General features: G+C 44.1%; 1 protein-coding gene across 2 annotated transcripts; it reads left to right on the forward strand.

Annotated features, from left to right (window-relative positions):
• The first annotated feature begins 167 nt into the window (after nt 1–167).
• LOC135399083 (transcription initiation factor TFIID subunit 2-like) lies at nt 168–18,754 on the forward strand. Of its 2 annotated transcripts, none has more exons than XM_064630773.1 (32): nt 168–332; nt 480–534; nt 597–668; nt 773–864; nt 952–1,070; nt 1,132–1,229; nt 1,314–1,357; nt 1,442–1,636; nt 2,652–2,754; nt 3,993–4,111; nt 4,173–4,286; nt 4,392–4,491; nt 6,579–6,779; nt 6,863–6,955; nt 7,078–7,139; nt 7,272–7,389; nt 7,509–7,618; nt 7,705–7,770; nt 8,188–8,320; nt 8,407–8,526; nt 9,588–9,728; nt 9,803–9,913; nt 9,998–10,083; nt 10,163–10,279; nt 10,453–10,592; nt 10,717–10,786; nt 10,849–10,953; nt 14,987–15,086; nt 15,189–15,272; nt 16,811–17,047; nt 17,144–17,318; nt 18,216–18,754. In XM_064630773.1, the coding sequence occupies exons 1-32, from the start codon at nt 253–255 to the stop codon at nt 18,542–18,544; spliced, it is 3,789 nt and encodes a 1,262-aa protein (XP_064486843.1). In that variant the 5' UTR covers nt 168–252; the 3' UTR covers nt 18,545–18,754. The 2 variants fall into 2 exon arrangements, with proteins under 2 accessions (XP_064486843.1, XP_064486844.1); XM_064630774.1 differs by having other exon boundaries at nt 16,823–17,047.
• Nucleotides 18,755–18,962: the final 208 nt, after the last annotated feature.

The raw sequence follows: 18,962 nt of genomic DNA on the forward strand, positions 1-18,962 counted from the left end.
CATGCTTCTGAGGTTTCTGTCATGGTCTCTACCATACTTCTATCGCTTCTGTGACGTTTCTAGAATCTTATAAGCCGTTTATTCTATCAACTTCAATACATGTTTTGCAAAAAATAGTACAAACTTCGTAAAAACTGGAATCCGCTAATGGCGCTGACTGCGCTCCCTTCACAAAACCCATGACAAAACCAACATGGTGCTGGTTGGGGAGCTGTTGCTGTACTCTTACAGCATTTTAAGTTCTTGTTACACATGAAGCCCTCCACCACAACCCAGATGGTGAAAATGAAAAAGCCAGGAAAACCACACGAGATCCAGCGGCCGTACAAATTATAAGTAACCTTTCTGTATAAATTATTAAATGAATGTTTCATTAGCCGGTCTCACTGACTCTGCTGCAGCAGTTGTGATCTGTTTGTCAACCGCATACACATGGAAAGTATGCCCGCAAGCTCAGTATAACTGCTTCTTTGTTACACGTCCCATCAGGTGCTGTGTATCACAAGCATCAACTTTCAACGGCAGTCGCTTATAGTAAGTTTCCTTTACATATAACATGTACACAACTCTTACTGATAGTTCTGGTTTTCTTGTAGGGGTTCGTAGAGCTGACATTGATCCCTACGAGAACCGACGTTCGCTGGATTCGTATCAACTGCAAGCAGTGTCATATCCTTTTCACAGGAAGATGTTTAATTTCGATTTTATACGATGAACGTCTGTTTAGCTCGCAGATGTTGTCTGGTGAGTAGATGTCCTTAACAACATTTTACGTGTCTACCGGGTGAGGATTAATGATCAAATAGAAGCACCGTACCAGTACAATGATCCAACCCTGGAAATATGCCAGGGTGAAGTCAAACAGTATGTTCCATCATATTTTTCTCCCCCTCGAGCTTCGATAGATATTTGTGCGCTGCGAAGTCTGCAGGGTTTTATCTCACTTTGCAGGCGAAACCTCGATCACTTCTCAGCCTCTCATTCAGCTGCTGTCGCATCTGTAAATCCAGGTCTTGGCTGTGGCGAGCTGTCAATTAAGATACCTGTCGAAGCTTCACACTTAGTACAAGGTATCTGTTTGGAAACACAATGGAGTTGAAGCGTTATTGTTGCGAATATCTAAATGCACAGAGGGCAAGCTCCTCCGCGTCAGTGTCGAATTCTCTTTGGAGCGGCCGCAGGGAGGAATTCATTTTGTGGTTCCAGATTGTGAAGGATCCCTTGCCGAGGTAAAGTCTCTTTATTTTGAAACGCAAACAAAATGGTAATAAATGTGTTATTGACAACCTCTTTGTTCAAACGTCTAATTTCAGCGAGGGGCTCACATATTTACGTACGGATACGAAAACTCATCGAGGTACAGAAACGTGTGCACACAAATAACTTTTGCCAGAGTTCCAACATGAAATGAGAAAGCCACAATAAGATTTTGTGCTTCTAGGTTATGGTTCCCTTGCATCGACTCATATGCGGATCCCTGCACCTGGAAAATGGAGTTCACGGTGGACTCTACAATGATCGCAGTCTCATGTGGAGATCTTGTGGAAACAGTGTACACGTCCGACATGCGGAAAAAAACGTTTCACTACCACCTTGCTACGCCGACTTCAGCACCGAACATAGCGTTAGCTGTAGGGTCAGTAGGCAACAAGATGCTTTACATTAAGAACCAATTGAGCAGTATCAAACTGGGCCTTTTGGTGTTCAGTCATTGTGCTAAAAGTTCCAAAAAACTCATGCAGAAGACTATACATTCACGAAGTGCACTATCAACACATGTAACTCAACGAAATAATGCCTTTGTCAAATATACACCAGCTTGCTCGCCTCATCCGAATTTGGTCACATATTTCTTCACAAACGGAAGTCTGAAAATTATGTAAAAAAATCCCTTCCTCCATCAGAAAGCGCCGATCGACAGGTTGCTGAGGCCAGCTTCCCAAATATCCTTTTCCCTAACATTCTATCCAAAAATCGAAAATAAGTCAAATCCGTTATCACATAATTACACGTTAATTACGTTGTAATTACACATAATTACGTAGCCAATCACCTACAATAGGTATTCTGTGAGCGACGGTAACATCTTTTCTCCTTGAGGGTGTTAAAGTGTACTGCGCTTAAGCAACACAGTTGACTTATTGACTGTCAACTTCAGTCGGAGCTTATAACGTTTTTTTTCCTTTCTTTCAGTGTTTTGTTTTTTATGGTGTACTTTAAATTGATGTTGTTTCACCACAACGTAGGCCAGTGGCTGTTGGTTTGCAGAGTAAATAGATAAATAAATTCCTAAACTTTCCCCCAATCTTTGTACCCTAAAAAGAAGGTATAGTTAGTTTCTCAGGACACAAAAATTAAAGGAAGGTTTAGCAGTGATAGGAAAAGCAAGATATGACAAGTGTCCTTGATACATAATGGATGGGAGAGGGGCTGCCTGTCAGCAATCCCTGTATTGACCCTTTCTGACAAGGGAAAGGAATTTTTGCAGGCTGCTTCACAGACAGAAGTCTTTAAGACTTCTGTCTGTGAAGCAGTATCTGTTGAAAGTGCGTGTCATGTATGGTCTTCTGCTTGTGCTCTGATCATTAGCCTGTTCTGCATTTATAACACCCTTTTAAGGCCAAAAAAAGAAAAAATCATCTTTATTACAGACCATTTGAGGTATTTGTGGACCCTCAAATGCATGAAGTTACCCACTTCTGCCTTCCACACCTTCTACCACTGCTCAAGCAATGCACCAATTTTCTTCACGAAGTAAGTGTCTCTCCTAGCTGGTAAAGCGCTAGGAATTCTTAAAGATATGCTTGAAAATGCTGTTTGGTATACAGGATGCCCCACCGAAAAAGGACCAGGGGCTAAAGTAAAAAACGGAGTGCTGGACACAAATGGAACCAACTGTACATATTTGGCAGTTGCGTGGTCTATCCAAAAATATTTTTTTCATCGCCCCTTGTTAATTAATTAGCGGTAATTAATTTTCTAACTTTTTAATTATAAAAGCTACGAAGTTGTTCCAATGAGAACATCTGATCTCTTCGGTCGCCTGATGCCAAAGCCGTTTTCAGAACAAAAATCCGTTCGATAGATCGTCTGCAAGAATTTGTGAAGAAACACCATTTTTTTCTTTATTTTGTTCATTGCGCATCTCTAGAGCCGCGTCTTTCCTTCACCCCCAAAACGAGACAATGAAAGAGCGCACTATCGCCTCTCGCGTCCGGGATTAAAAGAAAACAGAAAATGCAACCCAAGATAAGGGCAGTTGCGATAGAGTCACCTGATACATTTGTTTTTGTTTTGTTTCCACAAGTCTGGAGCTCATCTACGACGCATGAGACGGCACTGTGCTCTCTCACTCTCTCACACTGGGGGTGAAGGAAAAACGCGTCTTCAAAGATGCGCAACGAACAAAATAAAGAAAAAAATGGTGTCCCTTCACGATTTTTTTGCGGACGATCTATCGAACAGATTTTTGTTCTGAAAACGGCTTTGGTATCAGGCGACCGAAGAGATCAGATGCTCTCATTGGAACAACTTCATAGCTTTTATAATGAAAAAGTTAGAAAATTAATTACCGCTAATTAATTAACAAGGGGCGATGAAAAAAATATTTTTGGATAGACCACACAACTGCCAAACACGTACAGTTGGTTCCATTTGTGTCCAGCACTCCGTTTTTTTTTTTAGCCCCTGGTCCTTTTTCGGTGGGACACCCTGTATATTAGTTAGAATTTGGGTGTAAATATGATTGTTGTCTAGCACACTACAGAGGTTGAATTCAAAGAATGAAAAGGTTCCTTAGACTAATTCAAGATATTGAGCAGTGTCTTCCATTTCATAATTCGTAACACTTTTCTTTAGAACATTTTAGGATGTCTTTTTTTTTTTTTTTTACAGTCCTAATTATCTTTGTTGCAATATGCTCATTTCCATTTTCTATATGCCGCGTAATATCGTGGATAAAGTTAATCCCTTTCGTCTTTTTGCTCTCGAAGGCATTTGAATTCTACGAAGAGCTGTTATCCAGTCGTTATCCATACTCTTGCTACAAGCAGGTCTTTGTAGCTGAAGCCTACGTCCCAGTGGATCCCTATGCGACTATGACGATTCTCAGGTGAGACAGGCGAGGATCCTTCCTGTCAAACTGTGTTGTAACCACCTTTGATATATTGCAGCATAAATTTGTTGCATTCCAAGCACATCATTGACGAAGCTTACACGTCTCGAAAGCTCATGGCAAGGGCAGTAGCCGAGCAATTTTTCGGCTGTTTCATTTCAATGCACACCTGGTGAGCGTTTACGCTAGTTACAAGTTATTTTTGGGAAAAGTCGTGATTTTGTGATGATTCAACTTTGTACGAGGACGTCATCAAGGTTTTTTTTACGTGTTCAAGGGCTGATACGTGGCTGCCAAAAGGAATTTCTGCTTACTTAGCTGGCCAGTACAACAAAAAGGCATTTGGCAACAACGAGTACAGGTACTGGGTTCAACAGGTGAGGTTTAAAAAAAAACATTAAATGGTTTCAGCAATCACAGTTAGTAACCTTGTGAGCAAAGATAAGGAGCCAGAGCTGCAGAAACCTGCGCATAATTATTTCGCTTTGTTTCGTAATTATCGAAAACGTGATATCTGTCAGACTTCTGTCACATGAATGTAATCTTCAAACTTTCTTGCCCCATTTTTGCATTCTAACATTCCTGACCTACACTCCCCTCACCTACCACTCCTGTTCCCCTCGTCTCGGTCTGAGATGTGCGGCTTCGATGTGACAGAGATGAAGCTGTGCTGTGGGACAACTACCTGTGATTCAGCAAGTCACAGCCTTGCACAGCACTACAAACAAGCATGATGGGAAGAGATCGCGTAGTTACGAAACATGCAGCACAACTCACCATAGGCGGAGAGTTTTCGATCTGTCGGAGGGGGCACGGGCACAACGTCCCCCCCCCCCCCCCCCCCCCCTTCATGCACAGAGGTCGGGCAGGGTGTCTGGAATTCCATGTTGCAGCGTTGTGAGGCAAATTGTTACAGGATCTTCATGGTCCCTCGCATGAAACACGCGATTCTTATGATATCCCTTGAAACTTTCATCTCGAGTGTCAGCTGGGCAGACCCCAGGAGGGGGCCTGGCCCCCCCCTGGGAAAGTTCCGGGGGGCTCAGGCCCCCAAGCCCCCCCCGCAGTCGGTGCCTATGCAGCTCACCGCTGCACTGTACCTGGTTCATGTGCTCCAAAGTAGATCGTGAATGCTCCCGGCTTAAAATAGCAGAGCCAGCTGCAGTAGTAGCTCATACTCGAGGGTGACACTGTATAAACCAAAGAATTTGACTTCCCTCTTCCTGCCACAGAGGGCACAAAACCTTTGCCATTGAAGTGCAAAAGGGAGGAACATCTATGCAGTAAAATCCCAGTGTGAACTGTAGAGATTAACGGTTTGTGATATGGTGATGAGGATATGTTTTTTTAGACAGCTCAGGAAGAAGCCATTGAGCAACAACAGCAACTTTATTTTGCGATTATGATTGGGGAGTTACATTGCCATGGGAGATATTCTACCCCATTGCTGGTGGTAATGTGGTGAAATGCTGCAAAGTCGCCTCAGAGTGAGGACCGAAGTCCTTACCGTGACCTCACGAAAAAGGTCAGAAGTGCTTTGAAGGCTTTGAGTGCATTGGTGAGCTGGATTTAGTCATGGACCAAGCAGTTTTGATAAAGTGCGAGCAATGGATACGGATGAGCTCTAGATCTTCCAGATCACCGCAGTGACAGCATATGGGAGAGTCAACATGTCTCGGGCGGTAACGCCGCTGAGCTGTAAAGGCCACATCAGCGTCTTAATGAGACGTGTTTCGTGGCATCCAGAATGCGAGCGTTGAATCACCTCACGTAAGCATAGCGAGTGGGGGGGAAGAATGTCACTTGTCTGTTGGTGGGAAGCCAGGGGTGCAACTAGACGTCGAAGAATGAAACGACGGTCTCCTCTCAGCAGTGCAATACTCGTCCATCTCAGGGATGAGAGCGCTGCTTCTGTGGCGCCGTCAGCCCGTTCGTTCCCCACGACACCACAATGGATGGCTGGAACCCACTGGAGAACCGGGAGAACCAGCCTGTGCCCTGCTTCGTGCCCGCTATTGAAGAAAGATTCTTAAATGCCTGTTTACTGGGTCTAAAGGCAAAAGGAAATGCATGCTTCCAGAAAAGTGTCAAAAGTACCCAGTACGAATCACAAGGACAAGGAGATCAGGATTTCCAAGACGAATCACGCTTGTGGATTTCTCAGTTTTATTTTGACGCCTGCAGTTGATATAATCATACCGGGGGACTGTAATAAGCGAGCATTCCTTCCAGATTCTTTTGCTCTCATTAATTGAAGCACTATTTAACTTTGTCTCACAGCAATCATGACGCTAATTAATTATGGGAGTTAACTAGCTCGTAGTTTCGTACAGTGCGCTATCACTCACGGTGGTCACGCCTTAGAAAAGCCAAACGTCACTTTCAGTGTGTCTTTGTCGTAATTAACTGTGTCACCCGTCTTGCTTATCGCAATAATTCTCCAGTAGCAATGGCTGTGTTGCAGGACATGAAAAGGGTGATCGCCTATGAGCAAGAATTTGGAGGCATTCTGCTTGACCCAAGTGGCCTAGACAGCAGTCCCTTCCACTTTCCTCTGGATAATTTGCACACATCATCACCACGTTACACGGAGATGATCAGCACCAAGGCACATCTCGTGATTCGCATGTTGGAAGATCGTATTGGCAGAGAGCTACTGTTGCAGGTACACAGGTGCCTGTTAACCTTCAGTTTCCAAGTAATTTTTTATGTGCAACTGTCGATACGAAAACTGTAATATGCTGACAGGTCTTCAACAAGCTCTTGTCGTTGGCAAGCTCTGCCGCTCAGCAGAAGGTGACAATGAACATGTGGCACAACATGCTGCTTTCAACCAGTAGTGTGAGTCAATATTCTCCTTTGTTTCTGTTACCAAATACCCATTATATCAATTACCCATTATAATAGCAGTCTCAACTGTACTTTAAAATACTTTTTGCGCAATTTTCCTTTGTGCTGTTCAGTTTCAGAAAGCCATTTTCATTGTGACTGGCAAGGACATAAAAATTTTCCTCGAACAGTGGGTGTATCCTTTATGTGTAGCACTGTGCATAGCATGCGTGTGGTTTCTATATTTTATTAACCCATTCGTGACTATGCTTCACTACAGTACTCTCTTTTGAGTGGCTTGTTATGTACTTAACCGAGGCATGTACAGGAGACAGGGCGGTCACTCAAAGTTTCACGGAACATTTGTGTTCAATCGAAAGAGGAACACGGTTGAACTGGAAATTAAACAGACGGAGACACAGGCAACAGGAATAAAATGCTACGTTGTAAGTAGTTTCTGGAAGTGTATACGGTGTGTTGCATGACATTTCACTTGAACTTCTGTTAGCAGTCGTCCTACAGCTTTTAGATTTTATTTGATTTTATTGTTGTTGTTGCTGTTCAGGGTCCACTAACGGTCACCATTCAAGAACTCGATGGAACATTCGAACATCATCTGCAGATTGAGGAGAATGCTACAAAACATGACATTACTTGCCACTCTAAAAGTAGAAGGTGAGTATGTGCGGTAAATTATAATTGTGTCTCATTACCAAAGCTTTGTTCTCTCTTTATTTTTTTCACCTCGCATTTAATTTCAGGAACAAGAAAAAAAAGATTCCACTCTGTACCGGGGAAGAAGTGGACATGGATTTAAGCGCTATGGAGTATGTGTCAAATTCATTAGTGACACGATATTGATTATAATAAGTTTGTGGTTTTTCCGAGGAATTTGTTAGTAAGCGTGAAGGATAATAAACCAGTCTGTAAAAAGTAGCCTTTACACATATTTTCTTAAAAATATGAAATGTGATTTGTGCGAAACATGGAGTGTGGTTCCTGCTGTCATCTGCCATCTGAGCTGCCAGCCCTGCACTGACACTGTTCGAGGCTGTCCCATTGCATCTGCAGACACTGCATGCTTTCCTGTATGACTACTGTTATAATAGCAGTGGCTGGTGAAGAAACAGATGCAGTGAATAACTTAATGACAAGTAGCACAAACATTTTTTTTGGCTGTACGTTACGTCCGATAAGTTGGCTGATAGCACTTTTTTTTTTTCTTTCTATGATCCGCTCTCTAGCGCTGACTCCCCAGTGCTGTGGATCAGAGTTGACCCTGACATGCGACTGCTGCGACAAGTCGTTTTTGAACAACCTGACTACCAGTGGCAGTACCAACTCCGCTACGAACGTGACGTGACTTCACAAATGGAGGTGTGGGACTTTTTGGCGTTTGCTGCTCACTTCCTGCACCTGTAAGGCTGTGCGTTTATTTTCTTCTTTGCACGTTCCATTTTCAGGCAATTGAGGCTTTGGAGAGGTTCCCTACTCCGGCAACCAGGCTTGCACTTACAGACACGATAGAGAATGAGCACTGCTTCTACAGGGTTCGGTGTGCAGCTACGTTCTGCTTGCGAAAGGTGATTATTATTTGTGCTGCGGAATCTATTTATAAGCAGTGGCGTGGGAGACACGTAGTTTTGATGTAGAGTATGTCTTCGTCTGCAGCTCGTATGGGGGCTGTTGCAGAAAATCGAGCGTGACTAAATTGGGACGGATTTCAGAGGGTATCGCTACAGGTGCACTAAAACATGTGCACTAAATTCGTGCAAGTTCGGGTGAAAAAATTTCCGGTATTCTAAATGCGGGGAGAAATCTGGCTCAGTTACTTACATTAACTATAGTGGTTTGGTACAAGCAGTGGTGTGACTGCATCTGCCTCCACACAAGTAAGTTAGTGCATTCCTACAGACATTCCAGTGAGGGCAGTTTGATGGGTAAAAATCGGGTCTCGCCCTGAAGAGGGGCCTTCAATTCGGGAGTGCATATTTGGGGAAGAATCTGGTTAAGCCCTAAGACTTCAGGCTCTAATGATAGACAATAGATGTCTGCGACTTATTGCAACCTTGACCTTGAGGCAGCTGTGACGGCACATGTAAGTGTGACAGCAAACGTGACATCATTCATCATTACTGCGGAAGTAATAACTTGGCAAGCAGAGAGGCTACATGCATGTTTCACCGCAAAAGTGGTTCATAATAATGTTCTACAATTCTAGACTGAAAAAAAAAAAAAAATCAGTGAACTAATGACTGTAACGCAGTGCAAAATTGGAAAAGTGACAATAGCTTCAACCTAACTTCAAAAGTCCTCGATAAAATACACCATCGACCCTTCAGCATCGAGAAGGTACTGGGGAGTTGGTCTGAGTGCTAACACACACGAAGCGTCATAGAGCAGCTGGTTGCACTGGCTTAACCACTATATCCATCCATTGGTGGGATGTTGGAAGACAGAACACAAACTGACAGATGAACCATTGGGCAGTGCCAAGCAAGCTCCGCGCTGAAGAGAGCATTGCAAAGCTATGAAATGCGGGGCGTCAATGTCTGCACACACAAATTGACACTGATGTACTCTACATAGTGGATGTGTCCCCAACACTGCCTTGTATTTTTTTTTCCCTTTGTTGGCATTCTAGGTTGCCAACAACATGGTGTCGACATGGGCTGGACCACCAGCGATGATGACAATTTTCAAGAAAATGTTTGGTTCTCACTCCTGCCCACACATCATTCGACAAAATAACTTCTCGAATTTCCAGCATTATTTTCTGCAGAAAGTGAGTGGACTCCTCGTTCCTATCATGAAAATAAGTGAGTCATGTGGCTCATCCCATTGCATGGATTTCTGAAGACGATTCCCGTTGCCATGGCTGGATTGCGGACCATCCACGGCATATGTCCACCCGAAGTTATGAAGTTCCTGCTGGACTTGTTCAAATATAATGAGAACAGCAAAAACAAAGTAAGTCTACTATATTCATTCCTCAGATATCTTTTAAAAATGTGTTCCGCACAGAAAAGCTACAAAGTTTTCACGCTGTTTCAGTTCTCTGACAACTACTACAGGACGGCTCTCGTTGAAGCACTCGGTGAAACTGTCACTCCTGTGGTTTCTGTCGTTGCACAGACAGGGTAAGCCGGAGTAGCATTTATGCCGCATTTGCTGTCCTCATAAAAGAGATGAAGGATATTCATTATTGCTCTAAAATAGACAACCCATAACATCAGACTCGCTGTCAGCTGACACCAAGCTTATCTTGGAAGAAATCACACGGTGCCTCAACTTGGAAAAGCTGTTGCCTTGCTACAAGTTCACGGTTACGGTTGGGTAAGTCAGGCAATTACATAGCCCGAAGTGTTCAATAACTATACTTGCATTGCAACGGCTCTGCTGTAGATTAATTGACTAAAAGCCTGCAAAATAAACAGCCTCATCGGCATCTGCATCTATGTATCATGTACAGACGTGTCCTGTGAGTGTAATGCTTCTCTGTTTTTTAGATGCCTGAGAGCAATCCGTAAGCTCCAGAAAATGGGGCACCTTCCTAACATCTCAGCCCTGTTCAGGGACTATGCACAATATGGTCAGTTCATTGATGTGAGGTTAGCAGCTCTGGAAGCACTAGTGGATTACACGACAGGTATGGTGCTGCTGTAAAATTCCTTGTTCTTCCCTCGGTTGAAAATATACAGATTGATAGTAAAAAGTTTATGCATATTAAATAACTCTCGGCATGAATTGACGTAGCTCGTAATTCTGTCCAGTTGATGGCAACGCCGATGACCTGAACTTCCTGCTGGACATCATTGAGAATGATCCTATCCCGCGAGTAAGGTGAGCTTGCCGTGCTACACAAAAGCCACGAGCCTAAGCTAAAATAATTTGCGCGTTTTCAGGGTCTCCCTGTTGCGAATGCTGACTGACAATCCCCCGTTCAAGAGGAAAGATGATAGCATATTCAATACTGAGGAACTAGTGGAGCGACTGTGGAAACTGATGAAGTAGGTGTCATGGCTTGATGTAGCATGGTGATTAGGCTTTCTGCTTAATATCTGTCTTCTTGCCTGATGAATGGAGCTCTGTGTTTGTGCCATTTATATTTCAGATTTTTATGATCGTGGGAAGGTTACATTGAGAACATATAGTAGATATAGCAGTACAAAAAAAGTAAATAAAGTAGGTGCGGTTAAGTCGGCCCCGGTGAACGGCCCTAGTGGAACCAATCATTGGCAGGAGAAGCTACAAGTCTCGCAACAATGGGTGGTAGACGCTGGTTTCTTTTTCGCACGTGTTTGTCCACTGTTGACCACAGTGCTTGTCACTTTTGCTATGCGGCTTTTCTGTGCTTTTTGTCGCAGTCTCGATAAGATTTATTATGGCCATTAGTTTGGCTTTTTGGGGTATAAAAACTTTCTTTTTCATTTTTTACAATCTATAAGGTGGGACCGAGCAGTATTCCGGTTCAACTCATTTTCCAGAGTATAACTGCAGTAACTTGTCACAGTTACAAGTGTAGTGTTCTAAATATATGGAGGTCAGGCACGTTCCACACGTTCTTCGTTAGAACCTTTTAATCTCTTCATCTACTCCCCTATCCTTCCTCCACTTCCTCTTCTCCAATGTTACTTTGCAACTACCTTTCAGACAAACCAAGCATTTAAGTTCCCAGGTGTCATTGCACCTCTACATTTAAAGGAGTACAGAGGGCCATCCAAAATATTTTCTGTTTAAGACATCTGATGAAAGTCAATTTGCCGAACAGCACAAAAGCTTTCGATGCATGCAGTTTTTTCCCAGAAAAAAAAAAAACGTGCACAAACACAGCCGCGATCTTTCACTCTCGACTCGCCCCCCCTGGGTGTAACAAGGAGGAGAAGGACGACCTATGACGGCATAGCGTCTGCGAGGTCAGTTGAGGTCAGCGCCTGTCTTTTTGTTTTTGTGTGTGGGGACTTTCTTCTTTTGTAGTCGGTAAACCTGTTCCCTTGGGGGGAATTAGGAATTGAAAGGGTGACCGTGGGCATGGAGGATTTCATTTTCCCACGGGAGTTTCCCTATGGGCAATGCTTCTTCAGAGCCCTGAACAGCTGATTAGCAGACAATACTCTGAACCAATCAGCGAGCGCAGATGGTGTAGCATCAGCGCAAGGTCACAGGCTGGTACTGCGTTTTGCGGCGTATTTTAAATTCATTTTCTGCGTTAATTATGGCTTTGTGGGGTGAATTACTTCTCATGGTGCATTTCACTGGCCTACTTAACAGTTTTATAAACAGAAAACAGGGTGTTAAAAATGACTTCTGTGCTACTTTAAGAATGCTAAATGCAGAGTTGGGATGACATCTGCTCTTCGGGAGTTATTTTTTAGTCCTGCCTGAAGCAACAGATACATTCCTCATCAAAATAGGGGTCATGATGATTCTTTGTCACTGATTAAATGTCCTGCACCCCTACCTAACTCGGTGGACATTAACCAAGTGCACCATCTCCCGTGGTATAGTTATTAGAATAATCACTTTCCGAGACTGGGAGGTGACGCAGTTCCCCGCACCGGCTGTTCTGTTTGAGGTTTTCCCTGGGTCCGGCAGACTTTCCAGATGAGTGTCGTCATAGTTCTCCCTGAAGTTGGCCCAGGACGCATACTAACCCCCCTGTCCCACACTCCTTCCCGCTGTCCTCTCTCCATCTGTCCATGTCTGTATGTCACTCATAGCCACAGTTGCTTCATGGTGCTAACGTGGAATTAAAAAAAAAAAAACCAAACTGAGCTGGAGCTGTTTGTCTGCGTGCCAGCTGCACAGACAAACAGACACAAAGCCTCTAATGCCTAAGTATATTGAACTCGTGCGTCTGTTGCCCCATTCACGCAGGCAGTCTTAAATGATCGTCGAAACCAACGGACACTGAACATGTGTGTAGCGCCATCTAGAGCGTAATGTGTCAACCTGCCAGAGAGCATTGAATCGAATGCTGTTTGAGAAGCTATTTCTTTCTTTCTTACCTTATAATTTCATAATATTACAATTGACAATTGCCAAAGACTGTGTGGTCCCTTAGCTGATGCTAGTGACAAGTCCGCTAAGTTCATACATTGTGTAGTAAAGGCAGTCGGGCAGTTAATCTCAGGATTCAGTTATAGCGCAACCATATGACAAAAATGCAGTTGTCACGTCATACGCTAGGTGGCGCTACGCGCATGTCCAATGGCCGTTGTTTTCAATGATCATTGAAAGCTGCCCTAACAACAGGGGTATGACGCTTTGTGGGGCTACCAGCCTCGGTGAAAGCCACCTGGATACAACAGGGCATAACTTCGGCAAAATGTCTGAAGTGCAGTGTTGTACCACATTGATGCAACAGCATTCCGAAGATCCCATGGGTTTGATTCTCCTGGCATTCAAGGAGCAAACAGGATGCTCTTGTCCCAGTAGTGCTTGATATGGTTATAATTTATGGTTTATTGAAGCCATTTGAGCACACAAAATGCCCAGTTATGTTCCTGAAACCACATGCAAATGGTATGTGCTCTATGTCCGAATGCTTCCACCTGGGCATAGCAAACTGGTGTGCTTTTAGGGACTCGGGCCTATCATCTGAGAGAGACCCGACACTGTCTTTACGCTGATGAAGGCGAACGTTGAGACACTGCAGAGTGTTTTACCTGTATACTACCTACTTCCTGCATGCAGAAGCGATGGAGTAAACTACTTTGTGCAAGAAACACTTTGCATTTCAGTGTCTTTGGAGGGCGGTTTACTGCGGGAACCATTTCTGAAATCTTGTATGGGGAGCGAAAAATAACTTCAAGAGAGGAGGAAGCAACTACCCTAGCGGTTCGCTCCGAGATCGAACGGTGTCGCTGCGCTGCGGAGAACAGAGAACTATTGCAGTGTGGACGCATCGTCTGCTTTTACACGTTTATTCCACGTTCAGTGCCATAGGGGGAACCGAATAGTATCGTACCATCGCGGCACAAGTCATCTTCCGGTGAATATACACAAGAATTACGAAAAAGAACCATCAAATCCGAACATCGGCCCACGTGTTATCCACACTAGAATGGTGACGGTGTCGCCCCCTATAGGTCGATCTCGCAGCGAATAGCCTGGACCCTCGTGGCGGGATACCCAGCTGAATAAATTCTCGGAAAGTTGGAACCTGATGCTCTCCACCAGAGGCAGAATCAGCCCCTCACTTTGGAGAGAGCGGTTTCCTTGTCGAAGCAGGTTTGAGGGGGAGAGGAAACCTAATGTAATGTTTAACCCACGACCTACTACTAGATTATAATGGCCGTGTCATAGGCACCCCCTTCCCAGCGCCGCGTTTGGAAGCTAGCAGTGGCGCCACTCATCGGCCCTGTTATTGCTTCCTCAACTTCTACAATACTTTGTACTTCAACTTACCTTAGTATTTTTGTACAAGCGGTGGATGTCCCGCGGAAGATGTTTCATCCTTAAGTTGATTACCGTCATCACTCTATGCATCTTCATAGGAGCTGTTGCTGTCGTCTGCTACGGTAGTCGTGCGTCTGCTACTGTGCGTTCAAAATTCAAATTTCCATTGTCCAATCATGATGTAGATCTTGCGGGCCGATGAGTGGCGCCCCTAGCGGTTCGTGCTCCTTATAGGGGTTGTCGATTATGACGTGGTTGTTATAATCTAGTAGGTGGTGGTGTAACCTGATGACTTGGGACGAGGAGGGGGGGAGATCTCCCTCCCTCCTCCTCTGAATCTGCCACTGCTCTCCACGCACTTATGCCCACAATTGTCCCTGATACGAATCATACATTCGTATGTACCCTGAGAGTAAAAGGCTCAACTTGACAGACCCCATTCTGCCGTGTATCCTACCACAAAAGTCTAAACCTTGCTAAAATAGTCCCTGGACAAGTAGTAGACACCGGTGGTAGTAGACATGGATGAAACAGGAGCACTTGGTTCTTTCTGGTTTTCAGTGCTCAATACTGTAAGTGTTTGTCCCGTTGTATTTACGATATATGGCTGTAAATCCCTCATAGCTTCCCTCCTTCCTTCAGCTCCGGTCTCTCCCATGACTCGTGCATACGATGCGCTGTGGTTGACCTCTACTACGTGCTGTACGGAAGAGGTAGACCGTCTTGTCTGCCTGTGCCTGATGTGAGTGTTCCGTAGATGCAATGAGCCTTCACTGTGCAGTGCAGCCATATAAGCCATCGTCCGGATTTGTTTACGTTTCGTAACATTGTCTTTTTTTTTTAGCTGGCTGTAGTTGTCAATCTCAAGGAAAAGAAAGCAAAGTTAAATGTGCCTCCCCCCAGCCAAGGGATGCCAGACATTTTCATGGTTGGTATATCATTGCCGGTTTCTCCTCATCTCTGTATACCATTTTACACGGGGTGTTTGTGTTAACTATGGAGAGAAATTTATAAAATATGCATATGCCTGCCCTTTTTTTTTTCTATATTGCAATAAATGGCGATTACAATCGCTGTTGAGGGTAGCCTGTAAGGAGTAACTCGTTACTGTGACCGGACTCCTTCTTTCCGTAACTTTTAGCTTGACTCGTTACATTTGAGTTCCAGTAACTTGTTGAGGAGCTTGTTCCTTTTTTACATATCTTCATAACTTGGAGTAAGTTCCAAGTTCCTTTTGTTCAACCCCGGTGTACAAATAACGTGAGCCGATTCCTCCCTCTCTGGTGAGTGACGACCATGTGCAAGCCAATTGCACATGCCTCCTCACCTCACTCCCCTCCCATATTATTGCGGGGTGAATGCTGTGGATTCACTTTTGTCCGCGGCAGAGTTCAAGAACTAAAGAGAACCTATTCCATAGCAAGTAACCTGAACATAACTGGTTCATTTGACAAAGTAACTTGGGGACTTCGTGGGAAGTTCATTTCATAACACGTAACTTTGTTAGTGAGTTTGTTACATTTTTTAATGTAGAAGGTATGAAGGTCAATGCCAAGTTACTGAAGAAAGATTAGAAATTTAAAAAAAAATATGGTTGAGAGCATCTATTTTTTCCAAAACAAGAATTTCGTGCAGTAGGCTACTGCACTTCTTCTATAGTGCAGCCTACTGCACGAAAGTCTCGTTTATTTTTATTTTATTTATTGACACCCCAAAGGCCCTAGAAAGGACAATAGAGGCCATCGTGTAAACGACGACATACATGACACGACTTGATACCAATCAAACAGAATCACGCAAAACACAGTAAATATGGTATGAGTGATAACGAGTGTTTTGGAAATAAAATAGATGCCCTCAACCGTATTTTTTATTTTTTTTATTTTACATCTTTTACACAATAACTTCACTTGTAAAGTGTTCCCTTCGTTGAGTAACTCCCTCATCTCTGATTACAATGAGCACTCTAGGTCGAATCGGCCGCTTCAGGGCCGCACTAGGAACGCTGTCTTAGTCAGTTTTGGCGGATGAACTTTTTAATTATTAAAGATAGAAGTTCAGAACAATGAGGACATCCATACCTTTTTGGTGCACTGATGACATTCCCATTTTCAGAAAAGGGGAAAAAAGACCGGCAGATTTCTTTTTTGTCACTCCGCCAGAAACACACTTTCTCCCTCGCCCTTAAAGGTGCAGAAATTTCTCCTCTCAGAATGAGAAATACTGTTACTTTGACACTAACACAAAAGGAACGGGAGGCATCTGTTGCGTCATTCGTGATTGGTACGGCAAGAAAGAAAGTGCAACCTATGTTTTCCCTAACGCTTTAAATGCAGGGGAGAACGAGAACTGCTGCTTTTTCTCCCAATGAAATTCCGTCCATAATTAATACACGCACCTTCTACTGTACATGCTACTACCTAAGCATTGTGCATATTGAGCTACACTTGCATAACATGAAAGCAGGCAAACTTGCAGCCCAAGATGGAACACCACTCATCTGCATCGCTGGGTGTGGAACTCCTCGCCGAGGCTGCGTTGACCGCGAGCGAACAGTTGCAGACGGAAGTTGTAGTCATGGGAGAAGAAGAGATCATGGTCGAGGAAGAGCACTCTCCAACCCAGATGTCCACACAACCCCTAGAGGTGGGCAGCGTGCCGGGGTTCCAGCCCATAGCTTATATGACTTCGGAGCCAGGAAAGGTAAAACTATGTAACACCTTTCTTAAAAAAGAATTGTGTGGGGAAATGGAGTGCAGAGACAAGGCTGTTGCATTTATTTTCCCTATTCTGTTGAAGGAAACAATAATACCGTTGCCTCAGCCTGTCATGGCGGGCGTCGTGCATCATGGAGAGGCATCGAGGAGCAGCGTGGAATCCGGACCGGTCGTCGTCACAGCACCTCCTCCTGTGCAGCCTCCCGACATCAACTACTCCGACGACTCCCAGTCTAAGTCTCTTCCCGGGATAGCCGGTATATTATGTCCCAATTATAACTAGGGCTTTTTTTTTTTACTTCTCTGCATTTTCATTTGGCGAAAATTGTGGAGTGCCTTCGTGAGTTATCAATATCTGGGAAATCTGGAGTTTTTCGGAGGCTCTCCGAAAGGTATTTTTCCGGAAGACCCGAAATTTTGCGGAAACCGAAAACTTCAGCAAGCACTTCCCGACCCCTGCCAAATAAAAATGGTGAAGAGTCGGGATCCTAATCATAACTTATACGAGTGGGTATCCAAGGGTGTACAACATTGTTTGCGCTTGCGACTGGGAACGACATAGACACGGGATATCTCCAACTCTTTCTAGTTGAAGATAACTGCAGTTTAAGTAGTATACCACATCCAGATTATCCGTGCTATCCCGCGCTCGTTGTGCTGTGTTGTTGGTAGGGATATACACAAGATTTTCATCTTATGGGGGTGTTGCAGTTTCATTGGGGGGGGGGGGGGGGGGAATTGGGGAGAATGACACTCATGCCAGCATATAAAACGTGTACCTATCATGAAGAAGACTGCCTGATCTTGGCCAGCGAACAAATAAGAACGACACGGACCATTGCTCAAACCTATCTTTTTTTGTGTGTGTGTGTGTGTGTGTGTGAGGGGGGGAATCCCTGGTTGCCAGCATGGTATTGTCGATAGTCTGTCCGCAGTCCGAGCAGTGCCCATTTAAAGATTGTGTTTCATTCCCTGCTTTCACAATGCCCTTGCCTTTCTTACTAGATGTTCCAAAGACAAATAGCACAGTGAACACAACACTGCAAAGAAGGAGGATAGCTGTAATTATGAGCAGATTCTCCCCACCTTAACCCATGCACATTGATTTTATTGCCTAGGAACATAATATGAACACAGTTTTTGTTTTCTTCCAGGAACGTCGATGCATCAGCCTACTGGCTTCGACTCGAGCATGTTCAGAAAGTCAGATTCACAGTCGCCCGACATCCCGCAGAGCATTCCTGCAGGGCTTGCATTGAACCCGTCAGCATCATTCGTGCGGCCTTCGGTGGAGGGAGAAGACCTCAGCTCCAAGCTTCACAAAGACAAGAAGAAGAAAAAGAAGAACAAGAAGCACAAGCATAAACACAAGCACAAGCATGACAAGTTGTTGGATAAAGAGCGATTCTACAGTTCAGGGGGAAGCACAAATCAGTCCCCAGCCACATTTAGTGGTGGAAGTCCTCAGCATGAGATAATTTGATTTTGAAGTTTGATGATATTTCATTGGACTTTGGTCACGTTCATCGTCATCATCTGTTAGCCGTTGATTAGCTGTCAAGCTGATTGTGACCTTCATCATCGAGGATGTTCCAGACATTGGATGCTGTAGCAACACTTATTTCCTTGTTCTATGTGTATGTATCTTTGTGCCACACATCATGCTTTCGATTCGCTGTATAAAAGGACTGTAGACATTGAAAAGGACTTCAAATGCATGCATCATGAGTAAAAGGATTTGAAAAACAAAGTATGCATAATTTGAGTTTGGGGGACGATCTTATCTTATTTGGGATGCGGTATTTTTATGAACTCTCAACTGGTAGGAAACGAAGAAGTCGAGTGCTACTAGGTATTACTACCCTCTCGCCGGCTCGTTGACATTTCTTCAAACCTGGGGC

This window comes from Ornithodoros turicata, chromosome 6, assembly GCF_037126465.1.
Source record: "Ornithodoros turicata isolate Travis chromosome 6, ASM3712646v1, whole genome shotgun sequence".
NCBI lineage: Eukaryota > Metazoa > Arthropoda > Arachnida > Ixodida > Argasidae > Ornithodoros > Ornithodoros turicata.

Coding starts and splice junctions, on each gene's coding strand:
- LOC135399083 (XM_064630773.1), top strand. CDS start 253: ATGAAGCCCTCCACCACAACCCAGATGGTGAAAATGAAAAAGCCAGGA. Junction 10,280..10,452: donor AAGTTCACGGTTACGGTTGG/GTAAGTCAGGCA, acceptor TCTGTTTTTTAG/ATGCCTGAGAGCAATCCGTA. Junction 10,787..10,848: donor GATCCTATCCCGCGAGTAAG/GTGAGCTTGCCG, acceptor GCGCGTTTTCAG/GGTCTCCCTGTTGCGAATGC.